Source organism: Pleurodeles waltl, chromosome 5 (assembly GCF_031143425.1).
Source record: "Pleurodeles waltl isolate 20211129_DDA chromosome 5, aPleWal1.hap1.20221129, whole genome shotgun sequence".
NCBI lineage: Eukaryota > Metazoa > Chordata > Amphibia > Caudata > Salamandridae > Pleurodeles > Pleurodeles waltl.
The window spans coordinates 172,879,101-172,897,881 of NC_090444.1; the positions used below are offsets into that span (position 1 = coordinate 172,879,101).

Consider the following 18,781-nt stretch of genomic DNA (forward strand, 5'->3'; position numbering starts at 1 on the left):
GTTGTTATTTAGTGCTATAAATGTAAAAGCAAAGTCACACTCTTACAATGTCTTCACTGATAACTCTATCTACCAGTAGAATTTCAATGTTCATTCCTTACAACTGCATATTCTATAGCATTTTCTTGTATACATTTATTCCCACAGAGCTGCTGAATTTAGCATGCCAACAGTTTCCATGTAGTCTTGAATTGGATATCATGTATGCACATTGCTGCTGGGAATATGTGGTACAGTGGAACAAGGACCCAGAGGTAATATGTCTATTTTGATACAAAACATGTCAGTTCATCAGGCAGTTGGAAACGTTAATAATAGAGGAAAAGCCTGTATTGTTCGGTGTTTAATTATATAGGCAAGTTAGTAAAAAAATAAATAGAAATATGGTAATTTTTAAGTTTTGTTTTCAGTTGTCATTCAGCGATTTTATCTGAAAGAGGTGACGAGTAGTGTAGATTGTGTATTATGCACATCCATGGATTATAATTGAAATGGCCCTCTTTGATGAAAAGTGAAAAAGACACAGTGTGCTGAATTCAGCTACTGGCAAAACTGGTTTATTGTTCCCCTCCGTCTCAATAGAGAATGATAGCCTATTGTTTAGTATAAATGTTTCTAGTGGATAATTTTAACCTCAGGTTCCTCGCCTTTTCAATTCCACCATTTGTCAGACGGGATCCAGAAGTTTTCATAGCAATAACAGCCTCACTCCATCAAACTACCCAGCAACCGTGTGTCGCCTCCTTAAGTGATGCTTCAGAGTCTTAGAGAGGCACCACTCCAGCCTGATAACATCAGTTTCTTCTTCTCCGGAGCTCCACTCCAATCTGTTGGTTTTCGCAAACACCAGTATATTTGCAACAAATGGACGGTGTGCTGGTGAAATGTCCCCTTGAAAAAAAACACAGGCTTCAAGCCGTGCTTCAACTGCAAGAAACACGTTGGTCACAGATCCATACAATGTCTGCCTGTAGTGTCTAGGCTCTTGTCATGACTCAGTGTCATGTGTTAAATGATCTATGAAACAACCAAAGGTGATCCGGTGTAGGAGACAAGGCTGCACATTGCCGAACACAAAAAGTGAGGTAGGTCATAATCTAATCAATGGACTCGCTCCTATTTCAAGTCTAGGCCAGGGCCAGGTCTAGGTCCCAGTCCACTCCAGGTAATTCTCTTCTGGGAAGACAAAGTCGTCCAATCATGTCTCAAACCTGTCTCATCTATTCTGCCTCAAGGAGAAGTCACCCAGTTGGCACTCAAGGATCCCATTCCCCTGCCATCATCCAATTAAAAGCCTTTTCCAAGTCTGGCCACGCACTGGTGCTGGCCTATACTTGGATATACAGAATGACAGTTGCTTGGATTTCCCGAGACAGAGATAGACTTCCCATGAGGGCCTCTTCCTGAACAGTGTGCCTCCTTCGTAGAAGTAGTCTGCAGTGCAGTATACATGTTGGTTCTCCAGCTACCCACCATAGGGACTTAGGAATAGTTAAGGACTGAACTTTTACAGCATTGGCCTGCAGCGTCTGAGCCCTTGCTGCCTTTAATGATGGGAACCTTAATAGTGGCTTTGTCAAAGCTGTGCTCAACTCCCCCTGTATATTGCCCACTAGCTTGATGTCATAGGAGTGCCCCTGGCCTTTTTGACTCAGCAGTGAGCTTTTTGGTTCAGGCTTCCACCAGCAAGGTTAATCCCACTGCGTTCTTTAGTGCGCTTCTAGACAGAGAGTCAAAGCGCATTGGTGCATTTGACCAAAGAGTTTTTTTCTCTGCCAAAGTGGCATTGAGGTCCCTGACTGGTGTCTACCTCCTGGAACTTTACATGCAAGGCTTGTGGTTGATGGCCAGTGAGATATTTCACATCCAGGGAGTACAGGCCATCAGAGGGAACCCATCCAACAGTCCTCCCTATTTAGAGGGGTCAATTGGATGGTTTTTGTTACTATTTGTCCCCACCAGGAATATCCTTGTAGTGAGGGACATAAAAAATAAAAACAGGCCCCCACTACATAGGAAAAAAACTTTTATTGTGCTGGCACCATTTGTTTTTTCTTTACCAAAAAATAAATTCCTCCTTTGGGAGCTTAATTTTGGAAAATAAAAAAAACTTTTAAAAGTTTGGTGTAAGCATCAGTCACCAATGGCGTATGCATACCAAACTTTTGATTGGCTTTGTATGGACCTATGTTTTGACAAACCATAGAGTTCACTGGAGGGCTGACAGTGAACTCCAAGTAAAGGAACGACGGTGGATGTAAAGTACTCCACTACCATGACTCCATCTGGGACAAAATTCAAATTAAACAGTTTCAGGAGGCCTGGTGGCATTTATTTGCAAATATCTTCCTGGCATCTCCAGTTGAATACCACCTATTACATGTTAAGTAGAATCATGCCTGTTTTCTCAGTTGATTGGGTGATCTACCACCTTGGAAAAGATGACTTCTCTCAGAACAGCACTGATAATATTGGATCTTGGTGCCGTTGTATAAAAAAAACTACATTGCCACCATACAAATTTTGTCAGAGCTGGTAAAAAAACATACCACCAACAATAAGCCTTTGATAAATAATGGAGGCAAAGGCCTTGTGAAAAGTACATAAAGTAATCAAACTGGGCAGCATCATTTGTAAAGTATATGATGTTTGTAAATCTGAATTTGCCATTACAACAAAGGATGGATGGGTATTGAGTACTGCCACTTTATTTTGAAACAACTGTGTATAATTATAATCTTAAAACAAGCAATAGATGTGGCTTTTGAATAAAAGCATTTTGTGTCATTGATGGCTTTAGCCACTCAGTAAGTCATCATACATGCACTCTGTCACTCATCTTTGCATTCATGCATTCGTACATACACTCATTGACTCATTCTTGAATTCACCCTCTGACAAAACCACAGTAAAACACACACAAATTTAACAACATATGCAAGATAAATAAAAATAATACAAGTAGAAAAAAACATGCTGCCTTCTATACACAGCCGTCTTATGCGTGTAATAACTCTAAACAGCAGCAGTTGTCTGTTATGCAAATATATTGTAAATAGCCTAATATTATTTTACATTTCCAGCGTTGTCCATACATTAAGAACCCACGTGTTGACCATCATTGAATGGTAGAACAATGATACCTTATGGGCAACTGCATTTCATAATTGTCCCCTGGTTTAGAGGCATATGCCACATGGGATGTGGTACACTACAGATTAAATGAGCGGCAAGCAAATAACCCATTTGCAGTGCCTGGAGAACTGCCCTCGGTGCCACGCCAAGTTCCCTTATACGTGCCAACATCTTGTCTGTAACCTGTGTCTATCGCCAGACCACCGAGAGGATACTTGCGAGGCCTGCAGATCCCTCCGCTCGAAGAAGGCTCTACGAGACCGAAGAGCGTGAATGTTTGAAATGGCGTCGAGGAGCACTGAACATCTTGACGTGGAAGAAGAGGAAATTATGCACACCGCAGTCTCCATTCGGGGGTCCGACTCCGAGCAAGAGTCCGACAATGACAGACCAATCACGACAGGACAGCACGTGAGTACGCCTGCCCCTGTCCCACCCAAACACAAGGCCTCGGGGACGCCACTGCAAGAAGGCCATGACTCCACCCATAAAAAGACTTCCGGTGACCAAGCAACAACTTTGGCACCGAGAAAGGCAACGCCACCGAAGCCTTTGGACTCGAGCCGAAGCACAGGCTCCAAAATAGTAAAACACCGACCCATCGAGTCGAAGCCTCGAAAATCCCTCTAGGAGCTGAGGCCAACATCTACTCCAGACCTTTCGATCCTGAGGAAACCAGCTTCGGAGCCGAAAAGACCTATATATACAGAGGAGCATGGACTTTCCAAACAACTCAAAGAAAGCCATAGATTTTCTGAGGAACTTACGCAAATGGAGGAATTTGATGAAAGGCAGGCCAGAATCCAAATTCATAAAGACACTGGTCAAGATCCTCACTGCACCTCCTCTAAAAGCAAAGAGGAAGCTGGCCTTTCAAGGACATTTGGTCACTGATCAGCCGCCAGCTAAAGTGCTAAAACCCAAACAAAAATCTCCACCTCCTCAGTTCTCACCTCCCCAGTCTCCTCCTCATTCTTCTCACCTAACTGTCTCTCCACCTACTACCCCCACTGCACAGTCTCCAGTACACTCTGCAGAATCACACCAAGGTAATGTCCACCCATGGGACCTTTACGATGATCCCATTTCTGACAACAGTCCAGACTGCTGTCCGTCAAAACCATCACCCCCAGAAGATAGCACCTCATACACTCAGGTTCTAGCTAGGGCAGCATCATACCATAACGTAGCCATGCACACAGAACCTCTTGAGGATGATTTCCTATTTAATATGTTGTCCTCAACTCACACTACGTACCGGTCTCTACCCATGCTTCCTGGCATGCTAAAACATGCACATCAGATTTTTCAGGAACCAGTTAAGGCAAGAGTAATCACTCCTAGGGTAGAAAAGAAATATAAGCCGCCCCCTTCTGACCCAGCTTTCATTACCCAGCCGCTACCTCCAGATTCCGTAGTGGTTAGCGCAGCACGGAAAACTCCCAGTTGTCTGGTGATGCACCGCCACCAGATAAAGAAAGCAGGAAACTCAGTGCTGCTGGTAAAAGAGTAGCATCACAAGCAGCTAATCAATAGAGAATAGCCAGCTCCCAAGCACTACTGGCTAGGTACGGTATGGCCCACTGGGATGATATGAAAGATATCATCCAACATCTCACCAAGGATCAACAGAGAAGAGCCCAGCAAATAGTCGAGGAAGGGCAGGCTATTACAAATAATCAAATTAGGTCAGCGTTAGACTCTGCAGACACAGCAGCAAGAACAATCAATACTGCGGTCACCATTAGAAGACACACGTGGCTTTGGTTGTCAGGCTTTAAACCCGAAATCCAGCAAGCTGTCCTTAACATGCCATTTAATGAACAACAGCTGTTTGGCACACAGGTTGATACAACCATCGAAAAAATGAAAAAGGATTCTGACATTGCTAAAGCCATGGGGACTCTTTATTCAACACAGTACACAGGCTCATTTCGAAAGCCTCTATACAGGGGAGGTTTTAGAGCCCAAACATCTGAGACATCTACCTCACAATCAAAACTGTCTTACCAGCCACAGTACCAAAGAGGGGGGTTTCGAGGAACCTACAGGGGCCAATTCCCCAGAGGTAGGGGAAAATATCAGCCCTCCAAGCAAACCACACACACAAAGCAGTGACTGGCTCCACATCTTCCCTCACCACACTTCCCCTGTGGGAGGAAGACTGAAAAAGTTCCACACACACTTGTTACCCATCACAACAGACAATTGGCTCTTATCCATTATCTAGCATGGTTACTGCATAGAATTCGCACAAATTCCTCCAGATATACCTCCAAAACCACACAAACTCTCCGTCCAACACATTTCAATATTGCAAACAGAGGTACAATCACTATTACTCAAACAAGCCATAGAGCTTGTACCGCATCATCAAATAGGAACTGGGGTTTACTCCCTGTATTTCCTCATTCCCAAAAAAGACAGAACATTGAGACCAATACTAGATCTCAGAATTCTCAATCTTTACATCCTATCAGAACACTTTCACATGGTAACACTACAGGATGTAGTCCCACTGTTACAACAACAAGAGTTTTTGGCAACACTGGATCTCAAAGATGCGTATTTTCACATACCCATCCATCCAGCGCACAGAAAATATCTCAGGTTCGTAATCCAAGGAAAACATTACCAGTTCAAGGTGTTACCTTTCAGGAATACAACAGCTCCCAGAGTATTTACAAAATGCCTTGCCGTAGTCACAGCCTACATAAGAAGGCAACACATCCATGTCTTTCCATATCTCGACGACTGGCTAATAAAATCCAACAGTCAGACACAGTGTCAACACCATACACGTTATGTAATACTGACCCTACACACACTAGGGTTCTCAATAAACTACCAAAAATCTCACTTACAACCAGCGCAAGTTCAACAGTATTTAGGAGCCTCATTAAATACCCAAACGGCACCTGCAACCCAAAGTCCACAAAGGGTCCAATCATTCCACAATATATTACCACAAATTCAGCTGAACCAACAGTACACAGTCAAGTTTGTCATGAAACTGTTGGGCATGATGGCACCATGCATCGCCATTGTCCCCAATGCAAGACTAAACATGTGGCCCTTACAACAGTGCCTTGCAAAACAATGGTCACAGGCACATGGTCAACTTCAAGATCTTGTCTTGCTAGACCGCCAAACACATATCTCGCTTCAGTGGTGGAATTCCACAAATTTAAACAAAGGGCGGCAATTTCAAGACCCTGTGCCTCAAGCCACACTTACAACAGATGCATCAATGATTGGATGGGGAGCACACCTCATAAATCACAACATTCAGGGACAATGGGACAACAAACACAAACAACTTCACATAAACCACTTAGAATTGCTAGCCGTATTTCTAGCACTCAAAGCCTTTCAACCTCTTCTCGTTCACAAACACATTCTCATCAAAACAGACAACATGACTACAATGTACTACCTAAACAAACAAGGAGGGACCCACTCATCACAACTATGCCTTCTAGCACAAAAGATTTGGCATTGGGCAATACCCAACAACATTCACCCTGTAGCACAATACATTCCAGGGATACACAATCAATTAGCAGCTGTTCTCAGCTGGGATCATCAACAAACACACGAGTGGAAAATTCACTCCCAAGTACTTCACAAATACTTTCACCAATGGGGAACACCAGACATAGGTCTATTCGCCACCAGCGAAAACGCAAAATGCCAAACTTTGCATCCAGGTTCCCACACCCTCTATCCAAGGGCAATGCTCTATGGATCAATTTGTCAGGGATATTTGCTTACGCTTTTCCCTCTCTCCCACTCATTCCATTTCTGGTCAACAAACTGCGTCAAAACAAACTCAAACTCATACTTATGGCACCAACGTGGGCACGTCAACCATGGCACATGACATTGTTAGACCTATCACTAATACCACACATCAAGCTGCCACACAGACCAGATCTGTTGACGCAAAACAAACAATTAATCAGGCATCCAAATCCAGCAATTTGGCTCCTGAAGTCTTAGATATCTACATCTTCCACCAGAATGTATGGAAGTCATTAAACAAGCAAGAAAACCCACTACCAGGCAGTGCTATGCAATCAAATGGAAAAGGTTGGTCTTTTACTGTCAATCCAAACAAATTACACCTCTTTCCACATCCATACAAGATATTGTAGGTTACTTACTTCATCGACAAAAAGCAAATTTAGATTTTTCATCCATTAAAATACATCTCACAGCTATTTCAGCGTATTTACAAAATATACAAAATACGTCTCTATTTAGAGTCCCTGTTATCAGAGCCTTCATGGAAGGGCTAAAACGTATCAAACCACCAAGAACGCCACCAGTGCCTTCATGGAATCTCAATATTGTACTCACACAGCACATGGGTCCACTATTTGAACCCATGCATTCGTGTCAGATTCAATATCCAACGTGGAAAGTAGCATTCCTCGTTGCAATCACTTCATTACGAAGAGTTAGTGAAATACGAGCATTCACTGTTGAACAACCCTTTATACAAGTACACAAGCATAAAGTAGTACTTCGCACAAACCCAAAATTCCTACCTAAAGTCATATCACCGTTTTATATCAATCAAACTGTGGAACTTCCAGTCTTCTTCCAACAGTCAGACTCAGTAGCAGAAAGAGCGCTGCATACATTAGACATTAAAAGAGCTTTAATGTATTACATTGACAGAACAAAATCATTTAGAAAAACTAAACAGTTATTTGTGGCATTCCAAAAACCACATACTGGAAATCCCATCTCAAAACAAGGACTAGCTAGATGGATAGTAAAGTGCATCCAAACGTGTTACCTAAAAGCCAAAAGACAGCTATAGGAACACCAAAAGCACATTCTACCAGGAAAAAGGATGCAACATTGGCCTTTTTAGGAAACATATCAATGACAGAGATTTGTAAAGCAGCCTCTTGGTCAACACCCCATGCATTTACCAAGCATTACTGTGTAGATGTGTTAGCAGCACAACAAGCCACAGTTGGACAGGCTGTACTAAGAACACTATTTCAAACAACTTCAACTCCTACAGGCTGACCACCGCTTATGGGAGGAAAAACTGCTTTTTAGTCTATGCATAGCATGTGTATCTGCAGCTACACATGCCATCGAACGGAAAATGTCACTTACCCAGTGTACATCTGTTCGTGGCATGTTCTGCTGCATATTCACATGCGTCCACCCACCTCCCCGGGAGCCTGTAGCCGTTAGAGTTACAACAAACATATGTGTATGTATATATATATATATATATATATATATATATATATATTTCAATTCCATTTGCATGGACATCTCTTTTCCTTATACTCTATCACTTCTACCTTACCCTCTGCGGGGAAAGAATCTAAGATGGAGCCGATGCCCATGCGCAATGGAGCCGAAGAGGAGGAGTCACTCGATCCCGTGACTCGAAAACACTTCTTCGAAGAAAAACAACTTGTAACACTCCGAGCCCAACACCTAAACATAGCATGTGAATCTGCAGCGGAACATGCCACAAGCAGATGTACACTGGGTAAGTGACATTTTCCATATATATATATATATATATATATATATATATATATGTGTGTGTGTGTGTGTGTTCGGTGGCATGTGCAGCTGCAGATGGCTGCTTGACCGAAGAGCAACAAAACTCGAAATGGCGTTGAAATATACAGAGGCCACCATCACCTTAGAGGAGGAGCAGGAACAGACGGCTGTTTCGATTCAAGATTCTGACTCTGACCCAGGATCAGAAGAAGACAGCCAACTGATCACAGCAGCTCAGCGTGTGAGTACACCTGCCCCTACACCCACTTCCAAAAAATCTACCAAGGCCTTGTGTGCATCACTGCTGGAAAGCCATGGTCCCACCCAAAAGAAATTTGTCGGCGACCAGCCTTCGGGTTTAGCGCCGAAAAAAGCCAAGTCACCCCATCAACAGGCCATGCCTGTTTCGGTGCCAGAGTCGAGCAAAAAGATAAGAAGCTCCACTGCCGAGCCAACGTCTACAATCTTTGGATTCGAAATAACAGCATCCGGCTTCTGAACCAAAACCTCAGCTGCTATCTTCAGGATTGAAAAAGCTTGGCACCGTTTCGGAGCCGAAAGCATCCTTCTACAAAAAAGAGACAAGACTTTCAAGCCATCAAAGCATATGACCAAAAAAACCAGTGAACAATCCTATAAGGGCACAAAAACATCAGAATATCAAACAGAGGAATCTGATATCCAACCAATTTTTGAGGCTATGGACAGTAAACAGAGAAAAATACATATCCATAAAGAGACTGGAAAATTATTGCTTCTCCACCTCCACAGACTAAAAGGAAGCTGGCATTTCAAGAGACTCTTGATACTGTTCCACCACCAGCAACAAAATTTAAGACAGTGGTTCCCAACCTGTGGGCCGGTGACCCCTGGGGGTCCGCAAAGCCTCCTCCGGGGGTCCGCGGCTGCTTAAAAAATGTAATAATATTAGGTCCCAGCTATCAGTAATGACTCCTTGGGGGTCCCCGTGTTCCAATAATGATTCAGTGGGGGTCCCGGGCTCCAGTATTGATAAAATGGGGGTCCACAGAAGTCAAAAGGTTGGGAACCACTGATTTAAGACAAAGGAGAAGCCACTACCTCTCCAGCTTTCTCCACCACATTCGCCACAGCTTTCATTTTCTCCACCATTTACTGTTGCGTAGGCTCTCATTATTCTAATGAGACTACTGGATTTCGAGCGGCAGGATCGCCTGCGTTGTGGGAGACTGAGTCCAGCCCACTACAGGTGACACCTGTCTCCCTAATCCGGGTTTTGCTCTGGCTAACTATCAGCGCCTCATCTCTACACAAGGGCTGGGATGATTGGGCAGTCGAGAGCATGACATAACTGGTTTCTCAGGGAAGCCGTGGGCACTCATCAGTTTCAGTTACATTAGTCTCATATACACAATGACAAACCGAGGCAGTATATGTTTCAATACTTTTTTAATGAAGCGACTGCATCTTGGATAGCAAAGCGTGGGCTGTGTTAACCAGGACGATACAGCATGACAAGATTAATATTGTGACAAGGAGAGTGAAGCATAGGAATAATGCTACCATATTGTCACTAGAGTCAATAGACTAATTCCTACCTAGGCTAAAATAGAGCACAACGTGTTAAGCTCTAATTCTGCCGATCAGGTTCCCCTGGGAAGACATCATCCCCCATACCTGAGCAAAGGCCTGAAGTCTGCAAAAGCAGCTGTAGCAAAGCATTCAGCAATCAGCATACAGTTGTGGTTCTCCGGCTGGAATCTCCCTCTAACATGTAAGGGACAGAGAAGTGTTTTTATAATAAAACAGCTGATGTTCTGAGAAAATGTCCCTACGCAAGGATGTGTGTTTTTCTACGAATGCCAGAGACCAAACTTATACTACGTTCACCAGCAACCTATCTTGCTGCAGCCTTGAAAAAGCAGAGAGTGAACAAGAATGTCTTGTTTGAGAACAGAGTGCTGGCCTAGGCAAAAACAGTTAGATAGAGAGAAAATAAAACAAGAAAGTAAAAGCAGCTACTGTAACAATAATAAAGCGAAGCCGAATAAAATATATCTAGGTTAAAGTGCACAGTAGCAGGCCTAGTATGTTGAAATAACGTGCATGGAGCTATAACTAAAATTACTACACAACACTACTACCCCACAACCACTACCTTCACCATCACACTTCCACACTTACTCACAGGGAGATACAGTGGACCTTTGGGACTTGTATGACTCAGACCCTATGCAGTCCAATGATCTGTATCTTTATCCTACAAAACCTTCACCACCAGAGGATAGTGCAGTTTACACACGAGTCATATCTAGGGCAGCTGCATACCATGCGGTTCAAATGCATGCAGAACCTTTGGAAGAGGATTTTCTTTTCAATACATTATCCTCTCCCCATAAACACTACCAGTGCTTACCAATACTGCCTGGTATGCTTAGACACACAGACAATATATTCAAAGAACCAGTCAAAGCTAGGGTTCTAACCCCAAGAATTGATAAAAAAATATATAAGCCTGCACCAACAGACCCAGTGTACATTACGCAACAACTGCCACCAGATTCCACCCCATGACAAGGAAAGTAGGAAGTTTGATGCTGCGGGGAAAAGGGTAGCTACACAAGCAGCTAACCAATGGCGCATTGCCAATTCCCAACGCTGTTAGCAAGGTATGACAGGAAACACTGTTATGAAATGCAAGAGTTCTTACAGTACCTACCCAAGAAGCACCAAAAGAGAGCGCAGCAAAATGTTGAAGGGGGACAGGCTATTACTAATAACCAGATTAGATCTGCCCTAGACGTATCAATACTAACGTAACAATCTGAGGATATGCATGGCTGAGGTCCTCGGGTTTTAAACCCAAAATACAGCAGGCAGTGCTTAACATTCCTTCCAGCATCTATTCGGACCAGAAGTAGATACTACTATTGAGAAACTTTGAAAAGATTCTGACACTGCAAAAGCCATGGGAGCCCTATATACCACACCTTTTCGAGGTTTCTTTCGGAAACAACAGTTATGGGGAGGCTTTAAACTTCAAACTACAGAGGCTTCCACCTCCCATCCAAAACAAACGCAGCAGTATTATTCAGGGGGGTCATTTAGAGGCTCTTACAGAGGGCAAAACTTTAAACCCAGAGGAAAGTTTACTGCCTCAAAAAGTGTTACCACTCCCACAAAACAATGACTTCCTAAACATCCCACAATCTCACACGTCTCCTGTGGGAGGAAGACTGCAACAATTCCACTCTCACTGTCAAAACATCACCACAGATCAGTGGGTACTTTAAATTATCCTCAATGGTTATTGCCTAGAACTCATCTCTACTCCACCAAATATTCCCCCTCGTTCTCACAGACTCTCTCCAGAACACACTGTTCTACTAAAACAAGAAGTAGAATCTCTATTACTAAAAGGAGCAATAGAAATGGTTGCAATCACACAGGAAGGAACAGGAGTATATGCACTATATTTCCTTATACCAAAAAAGGATGGTACTCTAAGACCCATCCTAGATCTCAGACCTCTAAATCAATATATCCTGTTGGAACATTTTCACAAGAACACTCTACAGGATGTTATTCCCCTACTACAAAAACACAATTACATGACCGCATTAGATCTGAAGGACACCTAGTTCTACATTCCCATACATCCAGCTCACCGCAAATACTTAAGGTTCATAATATAGGGCAAACAATACCAATTCAAAGTACTTCCCTTCGGGATAACAACAGCTCCAAGGGTTTTCACAAAATGTCCAGCCGCAGTAGCAGCTCACCTCAGAAGGCAACACATACATGTCTTCCCTTCTTTAGACGATTGGCTAATAAAATCCAGCAATATTCTACAGTGTCAACAACACACTCAGGGGGTTATTCCAACTTTGGAGGAGGTGTTAATCCGTCCCAAAAGTGACAGAAAAGTGACGGATTTACCACCAGCCGTATTACGAGTCCATTATATCCTATGGAACTCGTAATACGGCTGGTGGTATATCCGTCACTTTACCGTCATTTTTGGGACGGATTAACACTCCTCCAAAGTTGGAATAACCCCCTCAATGTACAATAGATACCCTACACACATTAGGGTTCATAACCAATTACCAGAAATGTCAGCTTTAACCAGCAGAGGTTCAACCATATCTGGCTGTGATTGTCAATACTCAAAAAGCATTAGCTTATCCAAATCCACAGAGGATACAAGCTTTTCAAAACCTCATATCACAAATCCAGATCAATCAAACCTACACAGTAAAATTTATCTTGAAACTATTGGGAATGATGGCCCAAAGCGCTCTTAAACATGCAGGTGCTGCATTTAAATGTACGAGCACGGAATACTGAGGCAGCGTAATCCTGAAGCCATCTCGTGCCTCTTCAATCCATTTAATGCCACTCCCTGCCCCTTCAGCTCACTCTGGCAGCTTTCTACTTTCTCCTTCGTGACACTTTTTCATTTTTCTTATCCTCTGTCTTTCCCATATGTGTCTTTTCCTCGCAGAGTGCCATGCCCACCTCACACTGCCTGTGGCGTAGGTAAGTCACCCCTCTAGCAAGCCTTACAGGCCTAAGGCAGGGTGCACTATACTACAGGTGAGGGCATATGTGCATGAGCACTATACCCCTACAGTGTCTAAGCAAAACCTTAAACATTGTAAGTGCAGGGTAGCCATAAAGAGTATATGGTCTGGGAGTTTGTCAAACACGAACTCCACAGTTCCATAATGGCTACACAGAAATCTGGGAAGTTTGGTATCAAACTTCTCAGCACAATAAATGCACACTGATGCCAGTGTGGTATTTATTGTAAAATGCACCCAGAGAGTATCTTAGAGATGCCCCCTGAATACCAGTCCGACTGCTAGTGCTAGGTTGACCAGTTTCTGCCAGCCTGTTACAACCAGACGAGTTTCTGGCCACATGGGGAGAGTGCCTTTGTCACTGTGGTCAGGAACACATCCTGTACAGGGTGGAGGTGCTTCTCACCTCTCCCTGCAGGAACTGTAACACCTGGCGGTGAGCTTCAAAGGCTCATGCCTTTTGTTACAGCACCCCAGGGCATCCCAGCTAGTTGCGATGCCCCCCCCCCCCCCCCCCTCCAGCCACTGGCCACACTTTTGGCGGCAAGGCTGGAGGAGATAATGAGACAAACATGGAGGAGTCACCCACCAGTCAGGACTGCCCCTAAGGTGCCCTGAGCTGAGGTGACCCCTGCCTTTAGAAATCCTCCATCTTGAGATTAGAGGATTCCCCCAATAGGATTAGGGATGTGCCCCTCTCCCCTCAGGGAGGAGGCACAAAGAGGGTGTAGCCACCCTCCAGGACCTTAGCCATTGGCTACTGCCCTCCTGACCTGAACACCCTCCTAAATCTAGTATTTAGGGGCAACCCAGAACCCAGGAAATCAGATTCATGCAACCTACATAAAGAAGGACTGCTGACCTGAAAGCCCTGCAGAGACGACGGAGATGACAACTGACTCGGCCCCAGCCCTACCGGCCTGTCTCCAGACTCAAAGAACCTGCTCAGCGACGCATCCGACAGGGACCAGCGACCTCTAAAGCCTCAGAGGACTGCCCTGAACCAAAGGACCAAGAAACTCCTGAGAACAGCGGCACTGTTCACCTACAGCAACATTTTTGCAACAAAGAAGCAAATTTTAAAGAACTCACTCTTCCTGCCGGAAGCGTGAGACTTCACCCTCTGCACCCGATGCCTCCGGCTCGAGCTCCAGAGAACCAACACTGCAGAGAGGACTCCCAGGCAACTGCGACCTCGTGAGTAACCTGAGACGACCCCCCTGCACCCCCCACAGCAACGCCTGCAGAGAGGATCCAGAGGATCCCCCTGACCGCGACTGCTTGGAACAAAGAACCCAACGCCTTGACAAAGTACTGCACCCACAGCCCCCCGGATCGAAAGGAACCAACCTTCAGTGCAGGAGTGACCATCAGGTGACCCTCTGCCTAGCCCAGTCAGTGGCTGGCCCGAGAAGCCCCCCTGTGCCCTGCCTGCATCGCCTAAGTGACCCCTGGGTCTCTCCTTTGCTTTAAATAGGAAACCCGATGCCAACTTTGCACACTGCACCCGGCCGCCCCTGTGCCGCTGAGGGTGTGTTTTGTGTGCCTGTTTGTGTCCCTCCCCCCCCCCCCCCGTTCACTACAAAACCCCCCTAGTCTGCCCTCTGAAGACGCAGGTACTTACCTGTTGGTGGACTGGAACCAGAGCACCCCTGTTCTCCATAGGCGCCTATGTGTTTTGGGCCCTCCTTTGACCTCTGCACCTGACCGGCTCTGTGTTGCTGTGACTTTGGGGTTGCCTTGAATCCCCAACGGTGGGCTGCCTATGCCCAGGAAACTGAACTTGTAAGTGCTTTACTTACCTCAGAAACTAAACCTTACGTACCTCCACCAGGAACTGTTGATTTATGAGGTGTCCACTTTAAAAAAAGCTTATTGCCATTTTAACCTTTACTGAGTATGTTATTGCTCTGATTCAAAGTTCCTTACTTATCTGTGTGGAGTACCTTGCATTTTATGTATTTACTTCAAATCTTGAATCTTGTGATTGTAAAATAAATTAAGAAAATATATTTTTCTATATAAAAACTATTGGCCTGGAGTTAAGTCTTTGAGTGTGTGTTTCTCATTTATTGCCTGTGTGTGTACAACAAATGCTTAACACTACCCTCTGATAAGCCTACTGCTCGACCACACTACCACAAAACAGAGCATTAGAATTATCAAATTTTGCCACCATCAACCTCTAGGGGGAACTCTTGGACTCTGTGGACACTACCTCTCACTTTGAGATAGTATATACAGAGCCAACTTCCTACAAGGAAGATTTCTAAAAAGGCAAGTTTTAAACCGTGTGGCACCTGTCACCACGCCAGGTCAGTCACGGACTCTGATTTGGTCTGTCTGTGGTGCCTCAAGCATGACCACGACTCAAAGTCAACACCACTGAGCGTGACTCCTCAAAGGTCATGGTCCCAATCGTGGAGAAGGTCGCAGGACCGCTCCAGGAGCCCCAAGTCCTCTTCCTCCCACTCCAGGTCATCGGGACACTCTGGGAAGAGGCATAAAAAGCACAGGAAGTTGAAGCGTGCTTTGACTTCTCCTCTGTCCGCCGACACGACGATATTGGAACATCAGCGTTCCAGGCAAGTTTCCTCAGAGCTGTTGTCAGGTCCTACTTCGAGCCTCCCTCTATTTCCAGGAGCCAAAGTTGCCCCTGCTCAGGTAGAGCAGTTTAATGCGTCACATCTTTGAGCGGGCTGGCCCCACCAGTGTGCCTTCGAGCCCCGACCTCACACTTCCCTCTGTGGTGGTCAAGACTAACCTCTTGATGGAGGTGCTTCAACCTGGAACTTCCTCTTCAGAACCCCTGCTCCCAAATTCAATGAAGCAGTGTAGGGCCTGGCTCTCTATTTGGTGCACTAAAAAGAAGTACACTGCAGAGTCCTGTGGATCCCCAATTGGTTTGGAGAGGCAAAAGTAGATCGGACCAGTGCTCTATTTTATGGTAGTGTGGGCGAGCAGTTAGGCTTATCAGAGGGTAGTGCTAAACATTTGTTGTACTCACAGAGGCAATAAATGAAAGACACACTAAAAGAGTATTGATTGATTGATTCTTTATTTGCATGATTAATTAAAATCTTAGCAAAAACAAACGGAGTACATGAACATTGCAACTACGTGCTTATGTAAATCGTAAAGAGTATTGCGAGCCTCAAGTCACATGGAAATCCTCTAAAATTTGTTAAAATATAAAGCACAATTTAAAACCCTATTTTCGCTGTATAATACTGTACATAAGTCCATTAAAATAATGCTAAATATGAAATCATTCCTGATACTGAAAGTTTTAAACAGAAAAAGTGAGAGCTAACGTTGGGAGAGCAAAAAGTACGCAAACTTTTCAATGGGCATGATTACAAATGAACCCTATAAATCACCAAACCCGCACTTATTGCTTGGTCTCAACCATTAAAAATGGCAAATTCATGTTATCTGCTAGCACAGTACCCTTTAGCATGGTGTACTAATATTAGCTATGAAGTGATGATTAGGGGCAGTGAGTTAAGTATTTAACTTGCAAGGCTAGAAATTTCACAAGCCTACAATTTATCTGCGGTTCGGTTGGATCGAACATTTTCATTACTGCCGGCCAACAGGTATGGACCCCACTCTGGTTTTAACAGTTGACGGTGCACTTCTCTTAGGGCCAGACATATTTAAATCAGGTGAACCATGTCTTCTATGCCGGCATTGCATTGCCTGCATAGCATCTCGCCCCATTCCTCCATGTTGGTTGATCTGCTAGAGACAGAAGGGACCCTAGTTGCAAGGGAAGCAGCTGGTGTTTAATGTGCACTGGAAATGTTGAAATCAAGTATTGTGCTGGTGTCAAACTGCTGTAATTATGCATGACAATCCAAGCATGCAACCGACCTGCAGATTTGCGCTTGTCATCTAGTAAGGATTGCAGTCAGATTTCCCTTTTTAGAGCACAACAAAATAAGGGGGTATGACATATTAGAGTCCCATAAGTGTGTCATTTGAGTCTCTTGCAGAGAGCACTGTAGGTACCTATTGTATACTGACTTTGTGCCTTGGGCTACAGAATTCCATAAAGCTACAACCAAAGGACTTGTTTTATTTCCTCTTATTTTATACCAGGTCTAAATCGTATGGAATTTCCTGTCTAACTGTTGTTGTTTAAGGCCAAACTCTAGCTTAACTTGTGAAGGAGAAGCAGAGCGAGGGAGACAAAAAACTTGCTTATAGATTTTTATTTGTTGCCGTTCCAGGATTAGAGCATCTTTCCCATGTAGTGCTGCTCTTCCAGGTGTGATGGCTGATAATAGTTTGGCAGACATAACAGACAGTAGAGGTTTGTAAGATGGCCCATTTAACATTTTGGCTCATTTAACCTCAAAGAATAAATCTGAGACCAAATTAGAAAAGTAACACTTCTTTTTAAATATGTGTCAAACCCAAAGACTTTCTAATCAGGAAAGCACTTTTCAAGCTTAAATATTTTCCAGTTTAAAAAATCAGCACGTGGAGACAGGCTCTGGCTAGGAAGCCAGTCGGGGCCAACAGGTAGATACATAGTAGACCTAGGCTGCTCAGGGACCTAGGTGCACCTTTGGTCCTTTTCTCCAGGGCCCAGCGGTGATGGAGTGGAAGGTTGCCCTTAGGTATCAGGTTTCTTTGTCCGGTAGCACTCGCAGTCAGGATGTCCTGCGTGTTGAGGCTGCAGGCGTTGTCAGGGGGTCCAGCGGGGGGGACCCAGGATGGACTTGAACTCAGAGCATCTGGTGGACGTCGTTGGCACTAGTGACCCACCTCAGATGAGGCCAGGGGCGGCAGGTGCAGTGGTTGCTGGAGTTGTCGAGTTTTCTCTTACCACAAGGCTGCGAGAGAAGGGGCCTGCATGGAGGGGCTGCAGGTGACTTGAGGGAGTCCAAGATGCGTGAGACCACACTGAACTCGGACTCTGAACAGCTGGTGAACCTTGCTGGCACTGTTGGTTGGCTTCTTCTTGAGACTTAGTTGCAAAGCAGAGCCGTTGCTTCTGGGAGTCCTGAGTCTTTATGGAAGGTAGGCAGTTCTCCTGGGTTTCTTGGAGGCTCAGCTGTAGTACGAGTCGATCGAGATCAGCAGCAAGGCCTGAGGGACTGGTTCCAAGACAGCTGCTTCTTCTTTACCTCTTGTGCAGGTGTGACTCTTCTTTATCCTTTGCTTCTTAGGTTTGTCAGGATCTGAGTTCTAGGGTTCAGGAGTGCCACCTAAATAATCAATTTAGGGGTGTTTGCAGGAAGTGGCAGGCAGTAGTCAAAGTACTGCCCACCATGAAGTGGGCACATCTCCTAAAATGCCTAATTTTCTTGCCTGTGCTGCCACCGAAGGTGGGGTCAGGACAGAGTGGTTGGTCATCTCCACCATCTGGATAGACCTGGGTCGCATTACAAAGGTGCCCAGGATTTTGAAGCATCCCGCCTGGAATGTCCATCCTGTCTGGGTGAGGTGATAACACCCCCGCCCAGTGCAGGCTTTTGGTCTCTGCACCTCGAGAGCGCTGGCTCTCACCTAGGGTGGGGGGG

The 18,781-nt window shown here is 44.7% G+C and overlaps 1 protein-coding gene across 3 annotated transcripts in view; it reads left to right on the top strand.

The window, feature by feature from the left end:
* Positions 1-18,781, top strand: part of RAB3GAP2 (RAB3 GTPase activating non-catalytic protein subunit 2) — a 695,385-nt gene that overhangs the window by 534,000 nt on the left and 142,604 nt on the right. For all 3 annotated transcript variants that reach the window (XM_069233869.1, XM_069233867.1, XM_069233868.1), the window contains one exon: positions 148-254. In XM_069233869.1, coding sequence (XP_069089970.1) covers positions 148-254 — 107 coding nt within the window. The remainder of the gene's footprint in view (positions 1-147; positions 255-18,781) is intronic.